The sequence below is a fragment of the Diceros bicornis genome, chromosome 13 (genome assembly GCF_020826845.1).
Source record: "Diceros bicornis minor isolate mBicDic1 chromosome 13, mDicBic1.mat.cur, whole genome shotgun sequence".
Taxonomy (NCBI): domain Eukaryota; kingdom Metazoa; phylum Chordata; class Mammalia; order Perissodactyla; family Rhinocerotidae; genus Diceros; species Diceros bicornis.
In genome coordinates, this window is record NC_080752.1 from 38,509,718 (window position 1) to 38,537,449 (window position 27,732).

At 41.6% G+C, this 27,732-nt stretch overlaps 1 protein-coding gene across 4 annotated transcripts in view; it reads right to left on the reverse strand.

Moving 5' to 3' along the window:
• The window catches only part of USP48 (ubiquitin specific peptidase 48), an 88,973-nt gene extending 61,923 nt beyond the window's left edge, over positions 1 to 27,050 (reverse strand). For all 4 annotated transcript variants that reach the window (XM_058553155.1, XM_058553154.1, XM_058553153.1 and 1 more), the window contains exon 1: positions 26,755 to 27,050. In XM_058553155.1, the coding sequence (XP_058409138.1) occupies positions 26,755 to 26,888 (134 nt within the window). In that variant the 5' untranslated portion in view covers positions 26,889 to 27,050. The remainder of the gene's footprint in view (positions 1 to 26,754) is intronic.
• Between the last annotated feature and the right edge of the window lie 682 nt (positions 27,051 to 27,732).

Sequence of the window (27,732 nt, forward strand, 5' to 3'; positions counted from 1 at the left end):
GCCCTCAAGCTAAAGACTAAGTAACAGATACCAAACTCCAACAGCTTCCTGTACGTTCTCCAATTAAACAAATAAGTAAATACATTCATTGGGGATAAGGGGAACCAAGTTTTCAAGAGGAAAGTTACAAATAAGAAAGGGAGGATGAATAAAATGAACTGTGCAATACTGATTAGGAATTATAGGTGTTAAGTCTAAACTCGTGGGTTTTAATATATAGAGAGATAGGTACGTTAGGGTTGCCAGATAAAATACAGGACAGTAGCTATTTGAATTTCAGATAAATGACATATTTATACTAAAAAGGTATTTGTTGTCTATCTGAAATTTAAATTTAATCGGGCAGCCTAAGTTTAGATAGCTTTTGGTGCGCTGAGGGCCTAAAACAAATAACATGAGCACTCCTACTCCCCACTCAAAGAACCCAGGGCTCCCTGGAGAAATGGCTAACTCCAAGGCTGGAGAGGGAAAGTACAAGATGAACACAGAACAGCTTGCTGTGCCCCAAAAGTAAGGATGTACTCAAAGAATGATGGGGACATAAAAGGACAGCTTGAAGGGGGCTCCTAGTGGCCAAATCTGGAACAATTTGAGCAACAAAATAACGACAGGATTAAAACCTACTGAACAGGGCCGGTCCCATGGCTTAGTAGTTAAGTGCGCGCGCTTCACTACTGGCGGCTTGGGTTCGGATCCCGGGCACGCACGCATGCACTGCTTCTCCGGCTATGCTGAGATGGCATCCCACATACAGCAACTAGAAGGATGTGCAACTATGACATACAACTATCTACTGGGGCTTTGGGGAAAAAAAAAGGAGGAGGATTGGCAATAGATGTTAGCTCAGAGCCGGTCTTCCTCAGCAAAAAGAGGAGGATTAGCACGGATGTTAGCTGAGGGCTGATCTTCCTCACAAAAAATAAAAATAAAAAATAATAAAAAATAAAACCTACTGAACAAAGTAGGAATCCATAGTGAGATGGATGGATGGCTGGATGGAAGAGAAATCTTTCTTATAGAAGCCACCCATAGGGCCAGCCCCGTGGCTTGGCGGTTAAGTGCACGCACTCCGCTGCTGGCGGCCTGGATTCGGATCCCAGGCGCGCACCGGTGCACCGCTTGTCCGGCCATGCTGAGCCCACGTCCCACATACAGCAACTAGAAGGATGTGCAGCTATGACATGCAACTATCTACTGGGGCTTTGGGGGAAAAAATAAATAAATAAATAAAATTATAAAAAAAAAAAAAAGAAGAAGCCACCCATCAAGTAGAAGGAAGGACAGAATGACAAAATCACCATTTGGCATCCATCAGACTAATACAAGAATCACCAATGGATGCTAGCGTAGCAAGTCTGAGGAGTAACAATATTTACATAGTCTCGAAGTATCTCAGGACAAGTTGTTTGTTAATTACAAAAGGAAAAATAGTAACTTTCAGTGAAGACACCTGGCAGACACCACTTTAACCAAACGATTAAAGTGAAGGTAATGGGTCTAAACAACAGCACCCACGTCCTGGGATGATGCACACTTCTGTGGTGTTTCAACCAAAGTGAATAACCTACATCGAAGCGTGAGGCACCATCAGACAAACCCAACTTGAGGAACTTTCTACAAATAGGTGTCCTGTACTTTTCAAAATTGTCAATGTCACGAACTACAAAGACTGAGTAATCGTTCCAGATTAAAAGAGTCTGAAAAGACACGATAACTGACTGCAATATATGAGCTTGGATTTTCTTTTGCTATAAATTATAGGGCATTACTAGGTCAATATGTTCTGAATATTTCGGAAGGTTACCCACGAAAGCTTTACTGATAGTAGTGAAAGACTGGAAACATCATAAATGCCCATCAATAAAAAACTGATAAATAATATAACCAAACAATGGAACTACTGTAGTCAAAAAAGAAGATAAACTTTTTAATGTTGTGGTATGTAACATCATTAGTTGAAAAAAGCAAGGCACAAAACAGTGTTTAAAAATGGGTGTTTAGACAGAAGGATACACTTTAGGTGAGAACCAAAAAAGCCAATGGCAAGGCTTTGTATTACAAGCGGCTTTGACTGACGGATTAAAGCATTCCAAACTGTGGCTAAGCCTTTTGTACATAAGCCCAATATTGTGAGGGGTTTTTTGTTTGTTGTCTTGTTTGGAGCAGTAAAGTATCTACTTAAGAAGCATAATCATAAAAACATATCTAATTATAAGCTATTACTTCCAAGCCAACCTAAGCAGCACAGCAGAACACCAAGTACAGAAGGCTAGAATCTCCCTGTAGAAGAAGCAACCCTCTCCCATTCACCAGTCTCCAATCCCCTAACTCCATTTTATCCACATTAAGAACAGGCCACAGGTGTCAATACCCCTTATCACCATATTTGTACTAAGTTTATTAAAGTAGAAAAATATGGCTGCATACTTGTTTCCATCAAAGTATAAAAACAGACAAATCAAGAAGGCTGAGTGTTTCAAGAAATGAGAAGGGCCGGCCTGGTGGCACAGTGGTGAAGTCCATGTGTTCTGCTTTGGCAGCCCGGGGTTCACAGGTTTGGATCCCAGGCATGGACCTACGCACCGCTCATCAAGCCATACTGTGGCGGCGACCCACGTACAAAATAGAGGAAGATGGGCACAGATGTTAGCTTAGGGCCCATCTTCCTCAAGTAAAAACAGGAAGACTGGCAACAGATGTTGGCTCAGGGCCAATCTTCCTTACCACCACCATCCCCAAAAAAAAGAAAGAAATGAGAGACAGGGATATATGTTTATGGAAAGACTTATCTGTTTAATGTTAAATACCCTAGCCAGTTTCACTCACTTATACTACCTATTTGGCCCTAGAAAACATCTGGATCTGCTAACGCTGGCTTAGACATCAAATAACTTTTTCAAGGTCACAAGTATCCCCAATTTAATCTAGGTAGAGTGATGCCACTCGTACCTTTTCTGAAATAGAAAGTTCCAACAACCTTGTAACTGTACCCTCTACCCACTCCCCACAGGTCTTCTTCCCAGAAATCTTTCCTCCTTCTTCCTACGGGGGAATCAGAGGGAAAACCGAATCACCAACAAGAACATGAAGAGCAGTCAACCTGGTTCTTCCCTGGGCTCCCTCCTACCCTCGTGTCTCATTTTCTTAGACATCTGTTGGCTTAAGAATAGTTTTTTGTGCGTGTGGCAGATGCCTATTACTTTAGGTGCCAAGATTCTTCATCTATCCCAGCCTCTGGGCCTTTTTCTGAGAACAACAAACTGTTCCTCAGCTCCTGTGGTTCTAGCAAGAGCCACAGAGATGCAGCTCCAATCCACCACCCAAAAACAAACATCTCAAGATATTTCAAATCAGAACTGAGATAAGGGAGAAAAAAAACAGTCCCTCTCCGTGGTAGGCACCTCTGAACAGTGTGAGACTTGGGAAGCTTCGCTTCGCTGTCCTCACCACAGTAAGGAATCAATATGCTGATTTGCATGAGAAGCCGAGCTGGAAGAGGTTCATGAATCACTCCTGGGCCCAACTATATCCCTGCCCTATCCATGATTTGTCCAAAACTTCCCTGAATTAAAAAAAAAAAACCCTCCCTAGATTCCTTAACTGAGTCATTTTCCTTATGGCTATGCTAGTTTCAAGTTTCTGTCACCTGTATCTAGGAGTCCTAACTAACAAATATGGACTAACTAAATAAAGCTTTTTGTGTTATTAATACTCCAAAAGCCAACAATCCACTTCAGCCTGACAGATCTCCTAATTCTTAAAAACGGGTTTGCCTCTCTTCCTCTACACTTCCTTGTAAGACCAGTTAACAGAGGGGAAAACACTCAGCTCCAGAGAAACGCAAATTTAAAACAGTCACGAAAGGGGCCGGCCCCGTGGCTTAGCGGTTAAGTGCGCGCGCTCCGCTGCTGGCGGCCCGGGTTCGGATCCCAGGCACGCACCGAGGCACGGCTTCTCTGGCCATGCTGAGGCCGTGTCCCACATACAGCAACTAGAAGGATATGCAACCATGACAAACAACTATCTACTGGGGCTTTGGGGGAAAAATAAATAAATAAATAAAAATTAAAACAGCCACAAAAGATGTTTCCACTTATCCAATCAGCAAAAGTTTTCCAATGATGAACCAGGGTAAAGTGAGAGCCACTGTCCATTCACTGTTCATGGGAGGAGTAACTAAACACAACTCCTTTGGAAAAATGGAGAAAACGTCTCAAAATGTTAAATGACACCAACATTCTGTTTCAATAATTCTACTTCCGGGCACACATCCACAGAATATGCGATGACACTGTGGCAATGACACAGAATGATGAAGACCCCTAATGGGTACTTTTTCTAGGACTGTGCGATATAAGAACACCAAGTGGCTAAAGTCGTAGGCAGGGCATAGGTTTCGAAATGTTTGGTATGACATGCTAAGCAGCTGTGACATTATTTGCTGCAATTTCAGGCCAGCGAAACACCTTGGCAGCAATGTAAATGTTGGACAAAAGCTGAACAAAAGCTCAAGACACAACAATTTTCCTAGTGGAAGACGAAGTCCTAAACCAATTTAGTGGCAATGGGAATGGAGGAAAGCTGAATTCAATCATATCAACGAGGGCCAGCCCTGTGGCTTAGCGGTTAAGAGCGCGCGCTCCGCTGCTGGCGGCCCGGGTTCGGATCCGGATGCGCACCAACGCACTGCTTCTCCGGCCATGCTGAGGCTGTGTCCCACGTACAGCAACTAGAAGGATGTGCAGCTATGACATACAACTATCTACTGGGGCTTTGGGGGAAAAATAAATAAATAAAAATTAAAAAAAAAAATCACATCAATGAGATGAAATCAATAGGCCTTGGAGACTGATTAGATGGTGTAGGCAAGAAGGGAAAGGAGATGGCATCTGCAACGATGCCCAAAATTGTAAAGAAAGGAAACAATCTTCCACAAATCAAAAACTGTCTGGGGAGTGCAAAAACAGAAGGCTAGGTATCTAGGTACAAATGACTAAGTTCCCTCTATACTGACCATAGATAAGAGATGTGGTTTTAGCTCTGTTTTGATAGATCTCCAAGGATCTGTCATTTAAGAGTATGCCTTTTAGCACAATGGACAGAAATTTATAGTCAATGATTTCATAGTTGCTATGCAGTTCAAAGAAGATTCATTATTTGAATGGGAGAATGGGCGGAGATCTCACTCCCTCTGAGTGGTCATTTAAAGAATTATTGCTTTGTTTTTCCTCCTTATCACCTTTTACTTTCTTAAGGTCTTAGAACATCATTTCATGCAGACACCCCGGGCAGAAATCAATGAAGGACAGCATGCCAACTTTGCTGCTTCCAGTGAAGATCCTGACTATACTAAGGCTTTGCCTAATGCAGCACAAGCTTTCTGGAAAGCAATTTGCATATACATATATTTCTTTATAAAGACTTTTGCTGGTCTTCATATCCTTTGACCCAGAACCACCATTTTAAAGAACGTATACTAAGCAAACAGAGATGTCAACAAATATTTTCCAAGATAATCATCACAGTATTGTTTATAATAGAAAACTGCTTAGCAACAAGCTATCTGCCCAACCATAGGAACAACGTTAAACTGTAGTACAGTCACAAGATGGAATATTACGCAGCCATTAAAACTTTTTTAAGCAACAGTTTAATGACATGTGACCAAGCTCAAGACAGAATTCTAAATAAACAGGATGATACAAAGTTATCCATTATGATCCCAATTATGGTACTTTTTTTGAGGGGGGGGTGATGTTCTTTATATATTTTTCAAAAAGGAAAGTTTTTGAAAAGAGAAGTCACAAAGGAAATTAGAAAATACTTTGAATTGAGTAAAAATATACCAAAAGTTGTGGGATGCAGCTAAATTAGTGCTTGGAGGGAAATTTATAGCATTCAATGTTTATATAAAAAAACAGAGGGGTCGGGGCCGGCCCCATGGCTTGGCCGTTAAGTGCGCGCGCTCTGCTGCTGGCGGCCCGGGGTTTGGATCCCGGTGCGCACCGACGCACCGCTTCTCCAGCCATCCTGACGCCGCGTCTCACATGCAGCAACTAGAAGGATGTGCAGCTATGACGTACAACTATCTACTGGGGCTTTGGGGGGAAAAAATAAATAAATAAAATTTAAAAAAAACAAAAACAAAAAACAGAGGGGCCAACCCCATGGCCTAGTGGTTAAGCTCGGCATGCTCCACTTCAGCAGCCTGGGTTCCGTTCCTGAGCATGGACCTACAGTGCTCCTCGGCGGCCATGCTGTTGCGGTGACCCACATACAAAATAGAGGAAGACTGGCACAGACGTTAGCTCAGGGTCAATCTTCCTCAAGTAAAAACAGGAAGACTGGGCAACAGACATTAGCTCAGGGCGAATCTTACTCAGCAAAAACAAACAAACAAAAGACCCAGAAAGGCCTCAAACTGTATTTACCCCAGTTTTCAGAATTATCAAAAATTCCAGGAACACTAAACCATCAAATTTTGACAGATACTTTATATTTTTATGGTAATCCATAGGCAGTAAGTACCACAACACACACACAAAACCCAACTCCTATAGTAATTCCGAGGTAAGAGTCTGGAACTGTGTAATTCATTACCATGATGAAGGTGTTAAATTAACAATTAATTGCAGGAATACCCTATTTAATGCTCTCCCATTCAGAGCTTATTTAAAATCATTCTCTAAAATATTTTTCTTTTAAAAAAAAGCCCTACTCACATATAAAACCATTAATTACAGTACACTGTTAATAGGGTTTCTTTCCCCTCACCCTCTAAGCACTTCAAAGGTTCTCAGCCAACGAGCCTGGTGCAGCAGACTGTACTGTATCCGCTGGTCACCATACTGCCAACATACCTTTTCTGCTTGATGGTTACATCACGCAGCACTGATGATTGGGGCGGGGGAGGGGGGGTGTCACGTAATTCTTAACCAGGCCTCACAGATCTCCACCAAGAGTTTTGCTACGAGTGGGCATTCTGCCTAAGTCAACCAGTCTGGTTCCCTTGGGAATCTCTATATTAGATTTGGAGATCAACATCTAGTCACAATTTATGCTTAATTTATAAATAGTTCAGATTATTACAGCAAATTCGAAGAAAACCTAACCCAAACTAAACTGAACAAGTTAACCAAACATTACTGAAATGGTTTCAAAAATAAACCTTTTACTGTCTGAACTGTCCTACAAAACTTCAAATCGTCTCTGTAACTCCAAATGTCACCACGCTATCAGAATGACAGTTGTCAGGATGAGCTAGATCCATTAACTGAGTTTAGGTATTCCCTTCCAAACCAGTCCCCTCAAGTTAAGATCATTCTTGTCCCTCTAACATTTTACTTCAAAGCACAAACTGGTCTCTTAACACAAAGAACACGTAAAGAAAAATTCAGAGGGCCCTCAAGCATCATTCTTAACTAAAAAAAATAAAATTTCTGGGCCGGCCCCGTGGCGTGCCAGTTAAGTGCGCGCACTCCGCTGCTGGCGGCCCGGGTTGGGATCCGGCCGCACTCCGACACACCACTTGTTAGCCTGTGCTGTGGCCTCGTCCCACATAAAGCGGAGGAAGATGAGCACGGATGTTAGCTCAGGGCCAGCCTTCCTCAGCAAAAAGAGGAGGATTGGCATAGATGTTAGCTCAGGGCTGATCTTCCTCACCAAAAAAAAAAAAAAAAAAATTTCTATAAGGTACTGATAATTAAAAGTCAGATAAGAAAATCAAGCATATATCCATAGGAGGAGGGGACAGACAAATCTAAAAGCAAAATACTGTAGGTCTCCATTTCTTCATTTATAAAACAAAGGGAAGTGGGTTAGGTGAACACTAAAATTTTCTAACATCATTTGTTTTTAATTTGGATCCCCTTGGAAATCCATGTTTATAAACCACTTGAGTACACCAGGCAGTAAGACCATTTAGCCTTTTTAACCTCAGGTGACAGCAGAAGATGCTGAAAACAAGGGTGCAAGTAGCACTGGGTAACAGCCAGTGACTGTGACCCGTCTGGATTATTTATGGTCTGGATTATTTATGCTCACGATGCTGCTGCATGGACAGTTTCAAATTGGTATCAATAAATGGCAGCATCAGCCTTCCACTAGATACGTCACAATACACACGAGTAAAAGGAAACAATGTCATTTTGTATAACCAAAATCTATCATCTTATAAAAGCAAATAGACTCTACAGGTTCACACATTCTGTCAAACAGAGATGCCCAGATAAAAATTATAAGACCCCTCTAAAAATGCCAAAATAAAAGACAAAGTCCCAGGGATCAAAGAAGGGCTCACAGCCCATGAGGTGACAGACAGGTAAAGGGACAACTTCAGAGAAATACGTGCTGTGGTAGCATTAAGCACAGGATGCTGCAACAGAAATCTCACAGGGGGGAGGAAGTGTTGCCTTGCTGAGAATCCCCAAGGGCATGCAGGAATTCAGATGTGAAGTAAAGAGCATTCCAGGCAGAGGGGAGCATACGGAGACAGAAGGCTAGAGAAACAAGCTAGAGGAAAATCAGCGAAGGCTTCCGTGCACGCTAAGGATGTCTTCCTGCATGCAGTTCAGCAAAGCTGGAGGCTTTGGGGAGAGGAAGTTGGGGCGGCCAATGAGGCTGCAGAGAAGTCAAGAGCTAGATTAGATCGCAAAGGACCTCAAATACTATGATAAGAGCTTGGTCTTTATCTGGTAAGCAACAAGGAGCCAGTATAAGGTTTTAAGAAGAAAAATAATCAGATTTGCATTTTGGAAAGACCTCTAATTATGCTTCTCAACGAAGGTGGCTTATCAGAATCACCTGAAGATTCCTCAAGTTTCGCTTTTTCAATGAATGGCAGTCTTATAACGCTCCTCTTGTTTTTAATAAGACAAGTTTTAAGCTTCTAAGGTTTTTTTTTTCTGAGGAAGATTTGCCCTGAGCTAACATCTGTGACATGGTGGAAGGAGGAGGGGCCCTCTTTAGGGGTCTGGTACGATGCCCTTTGGCAACCTTTGAAACTCTACTTGGGCAGTGAGCTGTATTCTTTTCTACTAGAGGACTTATTGATGTTGCTTTAATAGTTAGTTTGCTTCTGGGAGTTTTTTCTCTATTTTGTATATGGGATGCCGCCACAGCATGGCGGCTGACAAGTGTAGGTCCACACCCGGGAACCGAACCCGGGCCCTCGAAGCAGAGTGCGCAGAACTTAACCCCTAGGCCACCAGAGCTGGCCCCGAAAGGTTTTTTTTTTTTTTTTAAAAAGAGCGATTTTCAAAGTATAAATCCTGGCTCTTCTTCTGTGTGTGTGTGTGTGAGGGGGGAGACCAGTGAGACAGACAAATTTAAAGGTGATGCTGTTCTAATAAAAGAGATGAGAAATGAGGATCTGAAATATAAGATGATAGTAGAGATAGGAGATGCACAGAGCTCAAATCAACAGTACTTGTGACTCATCATTTTTGTGGGGAGTGAGGAAAAGAGAAAAAATCAGGTTTTTACGTATGTGGCTTCATTTAAAAAAAATTTTTTTTAAGGAAGAATGGGAATCATTAGCAACAAACGCTTTCAGGATATTCACATCTAGAAATTCATAAAATGTTCATTCACCTAACAACCTGATTTCATTTGAAATTTTGAATTCTGACCAAAAGGATCGAGAGAAACTAAGGCATCAGGATCCTGGCTAAACATCTTTCCTAACGTGCAGTTTCCATCCCCAGGCAGGTTTGCTGGCCTGACAGCTGCTCTCTTTTTTTTTTGTGAGGACGCTCGGCCCTGAGCTAACATCTGCCAATCCTCTTCTTTTTGCTGAGGAAGACCGGCCCTGGGCTAACATCCACGCCCATCTTCCTCCACTTTATATGGAACACGGCCACAGCATGGCTGGACAAGCGGTGTGTCAGTGTGCGCCCGGGATCCAAACCGGCGAACCCTGGGCCGCCGCAGCAGAGCGCGCGCACTTAACCACTTGCGCCACCAGGCCGGCCCCTGCTTTTTGTTTTTTGTGTTTTTTTTTTTTGAGAAAGAGTTCCAAGGTTGGGAGATCTTTCACCAAAAAGGTTTAGTTCTATCATTCTTCTAAGATTCAAGCTGCTATGAAACACTTGGCAGTATTAAAATAGGCACTTTCATCCAAAGTTTTTAATTTCTTAGGGCAGGTTTAAAAAAAAAAAAAAACTCCCAGAAGCAAACTATTAAAACAACATCAGTAAGTCCTCTAGTAGAAAAGAATACAGCTCACTGCCCAAGTAGAGTTTCAAAGGTTGCCATAGGGCATCGTACCAGACCCCTAAAGAGGGCCCCTCCTCCTTCCACCATCAGGATTTCAAATGAGGGGTGGGGGGACCTTAAGCTGCTCTCCTGCTTGCCAAAAAAAAAGAGAAAAAAACACTTCACAACACACTTCTCAAACTCCAGTAAAATATTCTCAGCCATGGGATAAACATGTGCATCTTCATGGATTGTATGTTTTACACAACAATTAGAAATTTTTTTATTAAATCAAGCAGATTATATTATGGAATAGAATGCAAATTTTAAAATAAAACTTCTAGGCCCAGCCCCGTGGCGTAGTGGTTAAGTGCAAGCACTCTGCTGCTGGCGGCCCAGGTTTGGATCCCGGGCGCACACCGATGCACCTCTTGTCAGGCCATGGTGTGGCGTCACATATAAAGTAGAGGAAGATGGGCACAGATGTTAGCCCAGGGCCAGTCTTCCTCAGCAAAAAAAAAAAAAGAGGATTGGCATGGATGTTAGCTCAGAGCTGATCTTCCTCACACACACACACACACACACACACACACAAAAAACTTCTAAAACAACAATCAGGAGGGATTAAGCCCGACTAGATACTGAATCATAAGATTAAGTCCCCAAAATTGAAACAGTGTCATAGAGTACAAAGTCCAGAAACAGACGTGAACACATATGTAATTTAGCATTCAGTAAAGGCATCCAAATCAGTGGAGTAAAGACAGGACTTTTAATAAATGGTGGTTGGGACAACCAGGCTGGAAAAAGATCAAGTTGGACTCACACTTCACAATATACTTCAGTACCAATTCCAAATAGATCAAAGATTTAAAGGTTAATTGAAACCATAACAGTAAACAAGAAAACATCAACAAATGTCTTTATAACGTCAGTATGAGAAAGGCCTTCCTATGATTCAAAATTCAGAAGCCATAAAAGAAAATATCCATTAATTGAATCTCCTAAAAACTTTCTGCAGGGCAAACAAATCCATAAACAAAGGCAAAAGAGAATGATATAACAAAAAAAAAATGTTTTTTCAACTCATGTCACAAGAATAATCTCAATACATAAAGAACTCCTACTAACTGACAACAAAAACTAATAATAAAATATAAAAATGGGCAAAGGACACAACAGGCAGTTCAAAGAGAAATACGAATGGCCCTTAATGAAGAGATGCTCAATCTCTGTATAAACAGAGACATCTTGTGGGGTAATCAACAGTGCAGTTTACCAACTGCTCTCCTCCTCCTAGATACTTTCTGGATCAGTGGGACCATAAAACAAGCTCTGGCCAATGAGTTGTGAGCAGAAATCATGCATGTAATTCTAAGGCAAGCATTTAACTGCTAGCGCTGATATCCTCTCCAGAGGAACTGACGATATTTCAAATGGTGGCTGCTACATTGTGTATCCAAGGGACAAGGATGAGCCAGCCTCCCCTACTCCACTCATCCTACCCCCATCTTGTAATCTCCACATAGCTTGAGCCAGATATAAACCTTCGTTGTTTTTGTTTGTTTGTTTTTTGGTTTTTTTGTGAGGAACATCAGCCCTGAGCTAACATCCATGCTAATCCTCCTCTTTTTTTTTGCTGAGGAAGACCGGCTCTGAGCTAACATCTATTGCCAATCCTCCTCCATTTTTTTTCCCCCAAAGCCCCAGTAGATAGTTGTATGTCATAGTTGCACATCCTTCTAGTTGCTGTATGTGGGATGCGGCCTCAACATGGCCGGAGAAGAGGTGCATCGGTGTGTGCCCGGGATCCGAACCCGGGCCACCACTAGCGGAGCGGGCGCACTTAACCGCTAAGCCATGGGGCCGGCCCAAACCTTCGTTGTTTTAAGTCATTGAAATTTGGGAGTTATTTGTTCCTACAACATAACCTAGCTCATACTGACTGATACATCTTATCTCCTCTATCAGTTTGGCAAAAATCCAGAAAGTCTGACAAGGCCATGGGGAAACAGGCACTCTCTCATACATTAGCTAGCAAGGCTAAAACATGGAATGATCTCTATGAAGGACAATTTCCAATATCTATCAAAATTACTAATGCATTTACCTTTGACACCCTGTAATCTCACACAGGTACTTTTCTACAGATTTATCTGCACACACGCAAAACAACTTAAAATGAAAGTTATTTACTGAAGTATTGTTAGTAAGAGCAAAAGACTGGAAAACAAGCCCAGTGTCCATTCATATGGAACTGGTTAAATAAACTGTAGTAAATCCCATACAATAGTATATAACGTAACTGTACATAAGAGCAGGGACCTAAGAGAAACAAATACAAGTATCCAAAGGTTGTACATGAAAGTTTATAGCAGCTTTTATTTACAACAGTCAAAAGTGGTAAATGAGCCAAATGTCCATCAATGATAAACAAATTCTGATATATTCATACCATAGAATACTACTCAGCTCCCCCGCCAAAAAAACTACGGATAAATGCAACATGGATGATTCTCAAAGACATGATGTTGAGCAAAAGAATCCAGAGACAAAAGAGTAACTGCTGTAAGAGTCCATTAATATGAAGTTCAAGAACATGCAAAACTAACCGATGTAGAAAGAAACCAGAACAGCAACTACAGGGCCAGCCCCCGTTTGGTTCTCAGGCACAGACCTACACCACTCATCTGTCAGTGGCCATGCTGTGGTGGTGGCTCATGTACAAAAAAAGAGGAAGACTGGCAGCGAATGTTAGCTCAGGGCGAATCTTCCTCAGCAATAAATAAATAGATAGATAGATAGATAGATAGATAGATAGATAGATAGATAGATAGATAGATAGATAGATGGGAACTAAGTGGAAGGGGATACGAAGGAACTTGCTGGGATGATGGAAATGTTCTTTATCTTGACTGGGGTGGTGGTAACATATACCAAAACTCAAGGAACTCCCTTCACAAGAATTAACTCAAAATGGATCACACACCTACGTATAAAACACAAAACTATAAAACTCCTAGAAGATAACATAGCAGAAAATTCAAATGACCTTGGGTTTGGTGATGACTTTTTAGATACACCACCAAACGCACAATCCATGAAAGAAAGAATTGATAAGCTGAACTTCATTAAAATTAAAATTTTCTGCTATACAAAAGACACTGTCAAGAGAATGAGAAGACAAGCTGCAGACTCAGAGAAAATATCTGCAAAAGACAGATCTGATAAAAGACTATTACTATATACAAAGAACTCCCAAAACTCAAAAATAAGAAAACAACCTGATTTAAAAATGGGCCAAAGATGTTAACAGACACCTCACTAAAAAAGATATACGGATGGCAAATAGCATATAAAAAGATGCCCCACATCATATGTCATCAGGGAAATGCAAATTAAAACAACAATGAAATACTACTACATACCTATTTTTTTTAATTAATTTATTTTTCCCCCAAAGCCCCAGTAGATAGCTGTATGTCATAGTTGCACATCCTTCTAGTTGCTGTATGTGGGACGCGGCCTCAGCATGGCCGGAGAAGCGGTGCGTCGGTGCGCGCCCGGGATCCGAACCCGGGCCGCCAGCAGCGGAGTGCGCGCACTTCACCGCTAAGCCACGGGGCCGGCCCACTACATACCTATTAGAATGGCCAAAATCTAGAACACTGACAACACCAATGCTAGAGATGATACGGAGCAACAGAAACTCTCCTTCATTGCTGGTGGGAATGCAAAATGGAACAGCCAGTTTGGAAGACAGTTTGGTGTGTGTGTGTTGTTGTTGTTGCTGTTGTTGTTGTTTACAAACCTACACATACTCTTAGCACACAATCCAGCAATTGTGCTCCTAGGTATTTATCCAAAAGAGCTGAAAACTTATATCCACACAAAAACCTGTACATAATGTTTATAAAGCAGCTTTACACATGATTGCCAAAATCTGGAAGCAATCCAGATGTCCTTAAGTAGGTGAATAGATAAATAAAACTGTGGTACATCCAGATAATGGAATATTCTCCAGCACCAAAAAGAAATGAGCTGTCAAGCCATGAAAAGACATGAAGGAAACTAAAATGCATACTACTAAGTGAAAGAAGCCAATATGAAAAGGCTAGATACTGTATGTTTCTAACTATATTACATTCTGGAAAAAGCAAAACTGTGGAGACAGTAAAAAGATCAGTGGTTGCCAGGGGTTGGGGGCAGAGAGGGATGAGCAGCCAGGACACAGAGGATTTTTAACCAGTGAAATTATAAGATACTATAATGGTGGATATATGTCATTATACATTTGTCCAAACCCACAGAATGTAAACACCAAGGGTAAACCCTAATGTGAACTATGGATTTTGAGTAATAATGATGTGTGAATGTAGTACACCAATTGTAACAAATGTACCACTCTGGTGGGGGATGTTAATAGTGGGGGAGGCTATGCATGTGTGGGGGCAGGGAGAACATGGGAAATCTATGTACCTTCTGCTTAATTTTGCTGTGAACCTAAAACTGCTCTAAAAAATAAAGTCTACCAAAAAAATGTGAATGACTGGGACATTTCACTGTATATAATTTTACCTCAATTGTTTAAAGCTTTGATTTCTTTTTTTTTTGCTGAGGAAGATTCCCCCTGATCTAAAATCTGTTGCCAATTTTCCTCATTTTGCTTGAGGAAGATTCACCCTGAGCTAAGATCTGTGCCAGTCCTTCCTCTATTTTGTATGTGGGTCACCGCCACAGCATGGCTTGATGAGTGGCATAGGTCCACGCCCAGGAACCCAACCCAGGCCTCCAAAGCAGAGCACTAGGCCATGGAGACTGACCCCAAAGCTTTGCTTTAAAAAAAAAAAAAAAAAACCTAGGAAGCTTTTAGGAACTGATATAGAAATGTCTACAGGTACAGAACAGTGTACATGGTAATGCTACATTTGTGTAAGAAAAGGGTAGAGTAAGAAAATACGTTTGTGTTTGATTATATGTGCATAAAGAAATACTGAAAGAATAATCAGAAAGCAATGTTATTTTTTACAGAGGATGTGAAAGAATGGGATGATGGAGACAGATGTGGGAATGAGTGCTCTCCATGTACACTTTTTAAAATCAATTTCATATTTAAACTATGACTGTATTAGTTATTCAAATAAAAGTATTTTATTTAAATTTTTATTAAAAAGGAAACTTGTTTACTTAAATTACTAAAGCACATATTTTCCTGAAATACAGTAAAAATAAAGGAGAAGCAAAGTAATCTAAACTCTAGGTTATAGTCAATGATAATTTTACAGTGTTTTTCCTCGTGCCATTATCGTATCAAGGTCTCAGATATTGGACATGTAAGATATAAGCAAAAATAAAAACAGAACCACAAACAGGTCCTTTAGCACTTATGTCCTGTTCTCCTAGGACTCCTATGCCGCATACAGAGAAGTATTAGGCAAAAAAGATTTGAGAAGCAACTACAAAGCAAAGTCAATAAAATTCAACACCAAACTTATGTTAAACATCATGGAAAGAAACCTTCCTAAAGTGTTGGCAATCCTTTAATTAGTGTATTGGGGGCCAGCCCCGAGGCTTAGCGGTTAAGTGCGCGCGCTACACTGCTGGCAGCCCGGGTTTGGATCCCGGGCGTGCACCAACGCACCGCTTCTCCGGCCATGCTGAGGCCACGTCCCACATACAGCAACTAGAAGGATGTGCAGCTATGACATACAACTATCTACTGGGGCTTTGGGGAGAAAAAATAAATAAATAAATAAAATTATTTTTAAAAAAATAGTGTATTGGGTATTCAAAAAAAATTAAATATGGGGCCGGCCCGGTGGCGCAAGCGGTTAAGTGCGCGCGCTCCGCTGCGGCGGCCCGGGGTTCACTGGTTCGGATCCCGGGCGTGCACAGACGCACTGCTTGGTAAGCCATGCTGTGGCGGCGTCCCATATAAAGTGGAGGAAGATGGGCACAGATGTTAGCCCAGGGCCGTCTTCCTCAGCAAAAAAAGAGGAGGATTGGCGGATGTTAGCTCAGGGCTGATCTCCTCACAAAAAAAAAAAAAAAAATTAAATACGTTTTTTAAAGCTTAAGAATCCAATCAACCTTTGAGGCTCTGCCAGTAAGCCAAAGTGAGATATTTTCATTTTTCCAAACCTCAAAAGTTAGGCCCCACTAAATTGGGATTCAAAAACTGCAGCTTAGGTTAAGTGCACACGCTCCACTGCTGGCGGTCCGGGTTCGGATCCCGGGCGAACACCGACGCACCGCTTCTCCGGCCATGCTGAGGCCGCGTCCCACATACAGCAACTAGAAGGATGTGCAGCTATGACATACAACTATCTACTGGGGCTTTGGGGGAAAAAAATAAATAAATAAAATCTTAAAAAAACAAAACTACAGCTTACAAAAATGATCAATATAGCCAATATTCTTGTAATCAGCATATTAAATCAGCTGGCCTGATGTTCAGGCTTCTATTAAGGAAAGGCGGATTATCCAAGCAAAAAAAGATTTAAAGTGAGCCTACCCGGAAATATTACGAATCTACTTTCTAATAGGATACCTTTCAAACTGGTATTAAAGTAAAAACATTGGGGGGCAGGGGGTGCTTACTAGCAAGTCAAAAAAGTCTTTCCCTGTCTAAACAGACTTATTTAACCATTAAAACGTGAAAGATTTTTTTTCCCTTATAGTGGGACTTAGTTCTCCAAGGAGGATGATTTGAAACGTTTCTCTAGCTTTATACAATTTGGGAAATAATGGCCTCATACTTGAAAAAACAATATTTTCCAACTTCACTGGTAATCAAAAGATACCATCAGTCACTCATGAAATTGTGAAAAATTTTAAAATTTAATACTCAATGATGGCAAGGACATAGAAAGACAGGAACGTTTATATACTGAAGACAGCAGGCAGGAGCAAATCTTGCAATAAAAATGTATATCAGGGGCTGGCCCAGTGGCATAGCAGCTAAGTGCGCACGCTCAACTTCGGTGGCCCGGGGTTCACAGGTTAGGATCCCGGGCACGCACCAATGCACTGCTTGTCAAGCCATGCTGTGGCGGCGTCACATATAAAATAGAAGAAGATGGGCACAGATGTTAGCCCAGGGCCAATCTTTCTCAGCAAAAAGAGGAGGATTGTCATTGGATGTTAGTGCAGAGCCAATCTTCCTCACAAAAAAAAAAAAAAGTTTATATCAATAGTCTTAAAAATGTTCATGCCACTTTTACAACTTTTTTCTAAGAAAATAATCAGAGAAGTAGACAATATTTATAAGGATGCACAGAACATTAAAAGAGCTTAACAAAAAAAAAAAAAAGAAGAAGAAGAAAAGAAGGGGGAGGGGAAAGGAGGAGAAGGGAGAAAAATGCAGGCAGGCAGACAAATGCCCAACAGGAAAACAGTTAAATACTGTGGGGTAGGTAAAATGGAATATTACGCAATGATTAGAAATTACTTTCATAAACTCTATAATGTCCTGGGGAAACATTCCTAATAAGTCAAAAAGCACCTGTACACGGGGCTGGCGCCGTGGCTTAGCGGTTAAGTGCACGCGCTCCGCTGCTGGCGGCCCGGGTTCGGATCCCGGGCGCGCACCGACGCACCGCTTCTCCGGCCATGCTGAGGCCACGTCCCACATACAGCAACTAGAAGGATGTGCAGCTTGACATACAACTATCTACTGGGGTTTTGGGGAAAAAAAGGAGGAGGATTGGCAATAGATGTTAGCTCAGAGCCAGTCTTCCTCAGCAAAAAGAGGAGGATTAGCACGGATGTTAGCTCAGGGCTGATCTTCCTCAGAAAAAAAAAAAAAAGCACCTGTACAAAATGCACATATAAGGGGCCGGCACAGTGGTGTAGTGGTTGAATTCGTGTGCTCCACTTCTGCGGCCCAGGGTTCACGGGTTCGGATCCCGGGCTTGGACCTACACACTACTCACCAAGCCATGCTGTGGCAGCATCCCACATACAAAGTAGAAGAAGACTGGCACAGATGTTGGCTCAGGGACAATCTGCCTCAAGTAAAAAGAGGAGGATTAGCAATGGATGTTAGCTCAGGGCCAATCTTCCTCACAAAAGGAAAAAATGCACATATAACATGATAACTCTGTTTTTATGCACATATAGAAAAATCAAAAGGAATTATATTAAAATATTATAACCCTGCGGCCGGTCCGGTGGTGTACCAGTTAAGTGCGTGCGCTCCACTGTGGCGGCCCAGGGTTCACAGGTTTGGATCCCAGGTGTGCACCGACGCACCATGTGTCAAGCCATGCTGTGGCGGCGTCCCATATAAAGTAGAGGAAGATGGGCATGGATGTTAGCCCAGGGCCAATCTTCCTCACACACACACAAAAAATATCATAACCTTGTTCTCGGGGTGGTGGCTTTTATTTGCAACAAGCTCACCAAGTCAGCAGTGAGATCGGATTCCTTACATATCTACTATCACTATATTTCATTTTAGCTTATCCATGCTTCTCAAATTAGATTTACATTGGTGACTATATCAGATAAATAAAGCCACAAAAAAACATACTGTGCCATCCTGGAACCTAAATTTCAGTTAGTTTTACTAAAACAGTTAAAGAGTTTTTTTTAATATTACACAGAAAACACAAGAATTTTTGGATCAAATTTGAGGCTTTTCTTCTATTCTATTTCTTTGTAAAACTGTCCCAAATATAAGGCTAATTACCTCTGAAGCCAAGGGAAATAAATGATGTGTAGAGAATTTGCAATAGAAAGTTTCATTCAGTTGGTCTTGTTTTTTTCCCCTATGTATGTCCTCCCTTTCACTAGTGCCCTTACTTTTCCTAGTATCAGAGATGTTTACCACTAGGAGTCATTCAGCTCTCTTCTACTTTGCTAAGGTCAGAGGGAACAGGAAACCCTTCAATTCTTCCACACCCTTACTTTCCAATTGAAAAGAAGGAAATAAGTAAGTGATTCCAGGTGGACTGCAGATCTAACTATTAAAGATAAAACAATACAGCTTGTAGAAGATAATATATAGGATAACACCTTGAGGACCTGGGGGAAGGTAAAGATTTCTTAAATGAGATATATGCAGAAAAGCAATAACCATAAAGAAAAATACTGATAAACTGGACTATACTGGAATCAAAACGTCTGTTCATCCAAAGAGGCCACTAAGAGAGTAAAAAGGCAAGCAAGAGAAGATATTTACAATACATATATTCAACAAAGCATTTGTACCCAAAATAAAGAACTACAGTAAAAAATAAGAGAATAAAAATCAAGAACTACAAATCAACAAGATAACCAAACAGAAAAATTGGGCTTAAAAAATTAAACAAGCACCCCACTAGAGGATATGCAAATAGTCAAATATGAAAGAGGTCAATTTCATTGGTCACTGGAGAAATGCAAATTAAAACCACAATGAGATACCATGACACATCCATCATAATGGCTACAATTAAATGACTATATCAACTGCTGCTGAGGATATGCAGCAAATGAACTCTCGTATACTGCTCATGAAAGTAGAAAGTGGTACAATCATTTGGAAAATGGTCTGGCATTATCTACTAAAGCTAAATGAACACTTTCAACCCAACAATTCCTTTTTTATCAAAAATGTATACATTGCACCAAAAGATACATACAAGAATGTTCACTGCAGCCTTCTCCACAATAGCCATATACTGGAAAAATTCCACATGACCACCACCAGTAGAAAGGAAAAAGTATACAGTAACAATGGAATACTGCACAGCACTAAAAAGGATCACACTGCTGCTACCCACAAGGTGCATGAATCTCAATGCTGTGCAAAAGAAGCCAGATACAGAAGGAACTACAATGTATAATTAATTGTATACAAAGTTCAAAATAGGCAAAATAATTTGTAGTGTTCAAAGTAAGAGCAGTGGTTACTTTTGAGGAGGATGAAGGTGGTAGTGACCAGTGGGGAGGCAGGAAATGGGAGATAGGGGTGTTCTGGAATGCTAGTGACGTTTTAATCTTGGAGGTAGATACATGATATATATGTTCCTTTTGTGATAATTCATCCAGTGTAATTCTTATCATTTGTGTACTTTTCTGTATGTAAAAAAATTTTTAATTAAAAAAGAATCATTAGAAAAATTCTAAGAGGAATGAAGAAGGGTCTTGCCTTATCAGATATTTTTAATCTATTATCAAGTAATTAGAACTGCAGTCCTAGGGCCGGCCCCGTGGCTTAGCGGTTAAGTGCGTGCGCTCCGCTGCTGGCGGCCTGGGGTTTGGATCCCGGGCGCACACCAACACACTGCTTCTCCAGCCATGCTGAGGCTGCGTCCCACATACAGCAACTAGAAGGATGTGCGGCTATGACATACAAACTATCCACTGGGGCTTTGGGGGAAAAATAAATAAATAAATAAAATCTTTAAAAAAAAAAAAAAAGAACTGCAGTCCTAGTACAAGGATATTGAGTCAAATCAATGAAAGAGAATAGGGCTGAGGAAAAAAAACCAAACACACACAAAAATTTGGTATATAATAAAGGTGGTTTTTTAACTAGTGGGGGAAAAGATTTGATTATTCAACAAATGGCTTAAGAAAACTGAGTAGCCATTTGGTAAACAGTAAAATAAAATAAAGATGGACTCCTATGTCACTCCCTAAATCAAATTAAATTCTAAAAGGACAAAAATTGAATGCATAAAACAAAACCATCAGTAATAAAACAAAACATGAGTGAGTACTCCTATAATCTTGGCATTAGGAAATCCAGAAACCATAAAGAAAAGCATTGATAAATTTGACCACATAAATACACTGAAAAGAAAAAAATCTACAAAGTAAAAAAAATTAGGAAAATATCTTCAACAGAAATATTCAATAAGCTCTTGAAAATCAGTAAGAAAACAATCAACAATCCAGAAAACAATTGATACGAGAAATACAAAGAGTCAGCAAATATAAAAAGATGCTCAATGCCACTAGCAAAAAGAAAGCAAATGAAAATATGCTATTTTTCACTAGTCAGATTGGTGTTTGAAACAGAAATGCCTGGGGTGGGAAATAGGATGAAAACAAATGGCAGCATTAAATGGCATTAACGTTTACCATCTACCAAAATTTTAAATGGTCATGGTGCCCTTTACCTCAGCAATTTCTCGTCTTGCAACCTAAGTGAAAACACGCATTCAACCAAGAGGCATCTGGGGATGTTCACAGCAGCACTGTCTGTAGTATCAAAAACTGGAAACTCAAAGGTCCATCTACAGGGAACTGGTTAAACTGTAACACCTCTATTCTACACAATGAACTATTACATAGCTATCAAAGAATAAGGCGGGGGCTGGCCCCACAGCCTAGTGGTTAAGTTCCGCGTGCTCTGCTTCAGAGGCCCAGGTTCAGTTCCTGGGGCGTGGACCTACACCACTATCAGTGGCAACCCACATACAAAATAGAGAAGGACTGGCACAGATGTTAGCTCAGGGCGAATCTTCCTCAGCAAAAAAAAAAAAAAAAAAAAAAAGAATAAGGCAGATCTAGATGCACTAATATGGAAAAAGGTATATTATCAAATAAAAACAAGTTGCAAAAAGTATATAGTGTGACACTCCTCTTTTTTGTAAAATAACAATTACATTGTTTGATTATACGTGTGTCAGCTCTAAAACATATGGTACATGAAAGAAGGAACTTTTAACTTCTGGGGCTTTATCCCAGAGCCACCGTAGAATACTACCAAGGCCACAGTATGTGCCAAAAATATTTGTTAAATAAAAGAATGAATACTTACTCCAGCAAAGCATACAACAGCCACTCAATAAATATTTGTTGAATTTAACTGAGAGAAAGAGAGAATGAAAGAAAGAAGAAAAAAAAAGTTATCCTAGCCTAACAATAATTAGCTATGAGCCTGGGATTAAGGAGGGGCTTTCACTTTCATTCAAAAATTAAAGACTGGGGCTGGCCCTGTGTCCTGGTGGTTAAGTGCTCACACTCCACATACAGCAATTAGAAGGATGTGCAACTATGACATACAACTATCTACTGGGGCTTTGCGGGAAAAATTAAAAAAAAAAAAATTTTTTTTTAAAAATTAAAAAAAATAAATTAGATTAAAGTTGTGTTAAGTACTAAAAATACAGCATGCAGTGAGAAGAAAACAAATGATCATCTTGTGTCAATAACTGTTAAAGCTGGGTAATGGGTACACGGGGGTTCCTTGTACCATCCTCTCTACTTCTATGTATGTTTAAAATGAGCAATAAATAAGATTCCTTTTTAAACATCAAAAAAATGGGTCCCCTGACTTGGTCCAAGGGTCAGGGAAAGTTAGCAAGGCAAAAGGGGCCAGCACTGTTAAAGTGAGAGAAAATGTGAACCAACTGAGAGAAAGCTGTCATTGGAACATCATCAATGAAGAAAAGCTCAGCGCAAGAAGCTTAAGAGTGAGGCCTAGCTGTCCTCAGCAAGGGTTTTGGACTAGAGCTACGAGAAGTCACTCAAGTGTTTTAAACTGCCATGACACTGACTTTCTTTCTAGAATGCATCACATTTCTGTAACGTTTTAATTTTATTATACAATCATGTGTTGCTTAACGAGGGGGAGGCATTCTGACAAATGCGTCATTAGGCGATTTTGTCGTTCTGCAAACATCACACGGTGTATTTACAGATACCTAGATGGTAGAGCCCACGACACACCTAGGCTATATGGTACAACCATTGTATACGCAGTCCAGCATCGATCAAAACGTCCTCATGTGGCACAAGACTGTAGTCACGTACTGTTTCTCTAATGAGAACAAAATAGGCATTGTACTCCTATACACAGCTACAAGCACTAGTTAAGTCCAGACTTTGAAAACTTGTATCAAAATTTTAACTGTCACAAGAAGAAACAAATTAACATCTGACACCATTTTCCACCTATCAGATCAAAAAGTGGACTAACATATTGTGTTGATAACAGTATGAGGAAACAAGACATTCTTACACGTTGACAGCAGGATGTTAAGTGGAACCATCATTCTGATGGGCAATTCAGCAATATGGATCAAAATGAAAAATGCACATCCCTTACCCAAGAATTTTACTGCAAGGAACTTACTTGACTGTTATCCTCATTGTTAGTAAACAAGTCAGGTTTTAAGAATTAAGACACAGAATATTTGCAGAATTCTGAATTCTGCGGATATGGGATTTAAGCAGATTGCTTTCATGCTGTGATTGTACTAAGCAGTTTCAGAAATGTAAATAATAGTCCTGATGCATCTAGTCTTTGAATATGGCTAAACACCTCTTCAGCTCTGGCATCTGACAACAAATTGTCATGTAAAGTATAAAAAAAAGATACTGATGATAGTATTAATTTAATTCTTTAATATTTTCTTGCTAAGAGTCAGAAGAAATGCTTAAACAAAAGGAGAAAGTGAGTATGAAAAGAAGCCTTTTTGATATTTAAATAAAAACTGCTTGGACCTCAGATTATGCATGGTTTCAAAAGCACTAGGGACCAAAAAAAAAAAAGACAAAATGGACTACATCAAAATTAAAAGCTTTTGTACTGCAAACACCATCAAGAAAGTGAAAAGACAACACATAAATAGAGAGAAAATATTTGCGAATATAAGGGGACTTGTATCCAGAATATATAAAGAACTCTTACAATTCAATAATAAAAAGACAACTCAATTTTAAAACGGGCAAAGGACTTGAATAGACATTTCTCCAAGAAGACATATGAATGGCCAATAAGCATATGAAAAGATGCTCAACATTATTAGTCATCAGGGAAAAGCAAATCAAAACAACAATGAGATACCACCTCACACCCACCAGTATGACTATAAAAAAGAAGACAAAAACAAGTCTAAGGATGTGGAGAAATTGGAATCCTCATACATTCTATGTAAAATAGTGCAGCCACTCTGGAAAATAATTTGTCAGTTCCTCAAAATGTTAAACATAGCGTTATCATACGATGCAGCAATTTCACTATGGTATACATCCAAGAGAAATAAAAACATACGTCTGCACAAAAACTTGTACACAAATGTTCATAGCAACACTATTCATAGTAACCAAAAAGTGGAAACAACCCAAACAAAATGTGATATATCCAAACAATGGAATATTATTCAGCCATAAAAAGGAATAAAGCACTGATACATGCTACAACATGGATGACACTTAAAAACATTATGCTAAGTGAAAGCCAGACAAAAAAAGGCCACTTATTGTAGGATTCCATTTATGAAATATCCAGAATAGAGAAATCCAGAGACAGAAAGATCAGTGGTAGCCAGGGGGTGGGAGGAGGGGGAAATGGGAAGCTACCACTTAATGGATATGGAGTTTCCTTTTAGGATAATGGAAAAAGTTTTGGAACTAGACAACAGTGATGTTTGTACAACATTGTAAAGATACTTAATGCCAATGAACCGTATACTTTAAAATGGTAAATTTTGCGGGCCGGCCCCGTGGCTTAGCGGTTAAGTGCGCGCGCTCCGCTGCTGGCAGCCCGGGGTTCGGATCCCGGACGCGCACCGACGTACCGCTTCTCCGGCCATGCTGAGGCCGCGTCCCACATACAGCAACTAGAAGGATGTGCAGCTATGACAGACAACTATCTACTGGGGCTTTGGGGGAAAAATAAATAAATAAAAAAAATCTTAAAAAAAAATAAATAAATAAAATGGTAAATTTTGTTGTGTATTTCACACTTTTTATTTTTTAATTTTTTAATTTTTAACTTTTAATTTTTTTTAGCTTTTTTTTTTTTCTTTTGAGGAAGATTAGCCCTGAGCTAACATCCGTTGCCAATCCTCCTCTTTTTGCTGAGGAAGACCAGCCCTGGGCTAACATCCGTGCCCATCTTCCTCTACTTTATATGTGGGACACTGCCACAGCATGGCTTGACAAGCGGTGCCTATGTCCGCACCTGGGATCCGAACCTGCGAACCCGGGGCCGCCGAAGCGGAGCGCGAGCGCTTAACTACTATGCCACCGTACAAGCCTCTTTAGACAATTTTTTAAAAAATGAAATGACATACTGATATATGCTACAACATGAGTGATCCTTGAAAATATTATGCTAAGTGAAAGTCAGTCACAAAAGTCCACATGTTGTATGGTTCCATTTACAGGAAATCTCCAGAATAGGCAAATTTAGAGGCAGAAAGTAGATAAGGGGTTGCATGGAGCTTGGGGATGGAGGTACAGGAGAGGACTGAGTGCCACTCTAATGGGTACAGGGCTTCTTTTAGGGGGGGCCTAAATGTTCTAAAATCAGATTGTGGTGATGGTTGAACAACCGAACACACAAAGAAAAAACACTGGATTGTGCATTTTAAATGGGTGAATCCTATGATAAGTGAATTATGTCTCAATGCGGTTGTAAAAAAAAACAACTGCTTGGATATAAACCTTGCAATTAACTCACCTTCTCTATGACATTCCCCTTATAGTGACCTCAGCTAATTTCTACTCCTTTACTTCCGTTAAAATCAGAACTATTACAGTGAGTTTATACTTTTTGGTTATTCTGGAACCTAATTATGTTGAGAAACTGACTGAAACTTAATAAATTCTATTACACACGGACTTCTGTCATTCCAGTACTTACTGTTGGAATCAGATTTGTCTTTCTTGGGAGCCAGACGCCCAGAGCTTGGAATTATTCGTTTGCTTTATGGAAGCTCCCTAACTCGTTTCACTTCTCAAACTAGACTTTAAGCTCCAAAGTTGAATCCTTGACTTCCATTCCTTCCGGATTTCGCCGCGGAATGTAAAAACTCCAGAAAATCTTTACTAAACGCCTGCTGAAAAAAGGCTTCTGAGCATGCCCGGCTTGGCCAAGTCAATTCAACAACATTCCGGAACAAAAACTATAGTTCCCGCGTTAAAAGGTGGAAAAACAGAAGAGACAGGCACAATGCCTAAGCATTCGCTCTAAAAGGAAAGGCAAGGTTCAAGGGCTAAGCAGAGGTGAACGACAGCACTTAGACAGCTCAAACTTCGCACTTGGTAGAGTGGTGTTGAGTCAGAACGACCAAAAAAAAAACCAAAATTTACTAGATTAACGAAAGAGGGGAGGTCAACTGGGGACGAAGGATACCGATGACGAAGGCTAACCATACGTTTTTCTAAAGCAGCCCTATCCAAAAAATAATACTAAGATGACCAAGACTTCAGCGTCAACACTACTAATACAAAACATACTGTGATGAAGCTGACTTCGAAGTTCCCTTTTTCAAACGAAAAAGCCAAGCCGCGGCCAAGATACAACCACCACCAAGGTTTGCTAAGCTCTCAGCTCCTGCCTTCAACCATTTCCACCGCCATCTTCTAGATAAGAACCCAGAACCCTTTCTACAGGGCTTTCAGCAGCATCACCTCCGTGCAGAGGCCGGGGAGGCTGCGATTCCCAGGTCTCCCAGATGGCAGAGGAGGAAGCCGCCTCCTTGCTCCTTTCCGCGCCTGCTAGACGCATGCAACGGGCCGCCGTCCTCCTTCCCCCAACCCGACCCCGGCCCCCGGCCGGATTTTCCAAGGTCTGACCCGAGGGGGCGGCCAGGCCCGGTGCGCGGGCCTCACCTGCACACGCCGCGGATGCATGGCTCCAGCCAGATGCGGTAGGCGGTCTCGATGTGCTCCTGCGACACCTCCTCGGGCCGCACCGTCTCCGCCCAGCGCCAGGCCGCCTTCTCCAGCTGCAGCCGCGGGGCCATGGCCTTGGCCCGAGAAGCGCCTCCCGAACCGGACCGCCGCTGCCGGCGCCGCCGCCGCCCAAATGGTCTCCGCCACCTGCCAGCGATGAGGACCAGGCGTTCCCTGAGCCAGCTGAGCAGTCAATCACCTGTGCGCGCCACTGCCGCCGCGCCCGCCCGCGCCCGACCCGCACGACCGGCCGCAAAGCACCGCCGCCGACACCCGACACACCCCGCTCCCGCAGACGTTGAAGGTGTACTCCCCGCCGCGGTGGGCGCATGCGCGTTCCCAGGAGCCTTTGCGCCTCCCGCGCCTCCGGCCCGAGGGGCGGAGGAAAGGGAAGCAGCGGTCCGAGAGAGACCTGCCACGTCCTCACTGGCGCTGCTGGGGAAGCAGCGTCTCAGCCCCTGTCCAGGGTAGCGTCCTGCGTACCACACTTCTAACAAGCGGGCGCCTCGAGAGCGGAAGGTTGCCTATGCTTGCTCTGTGGTACTTCCCCTTTAACCGTGAGGGATTCACGCGAGAGGCTACTCAACGCACACCATAGGTCCGCTGGACTACGGGGTGGGAGCTGAAACCGGGTCACCAAAGAAACCAGGGTGGGTTCTCTGGAGGGAGGTTTAACTTGAGCCTGGACTGGTTCCGACTGCTTCCCTGCGTCCTCTTGACATCACGGGACGTTCTGGCCTTTTCGTCAACGAGAACTGGACTACGTGCCCCAGCATGCATTGCGTGATGCCACTCAATGGGTGCGAGGCATGCTGGGATTTGTAGTCTTCGAGATGAGGAGGGCTGGGTGTGCGGCGGATTGTGCGGGGGCGCACGTGGGTGCCGGGGCGGGGTTTCTCTGGCTGGGAGGGTCGT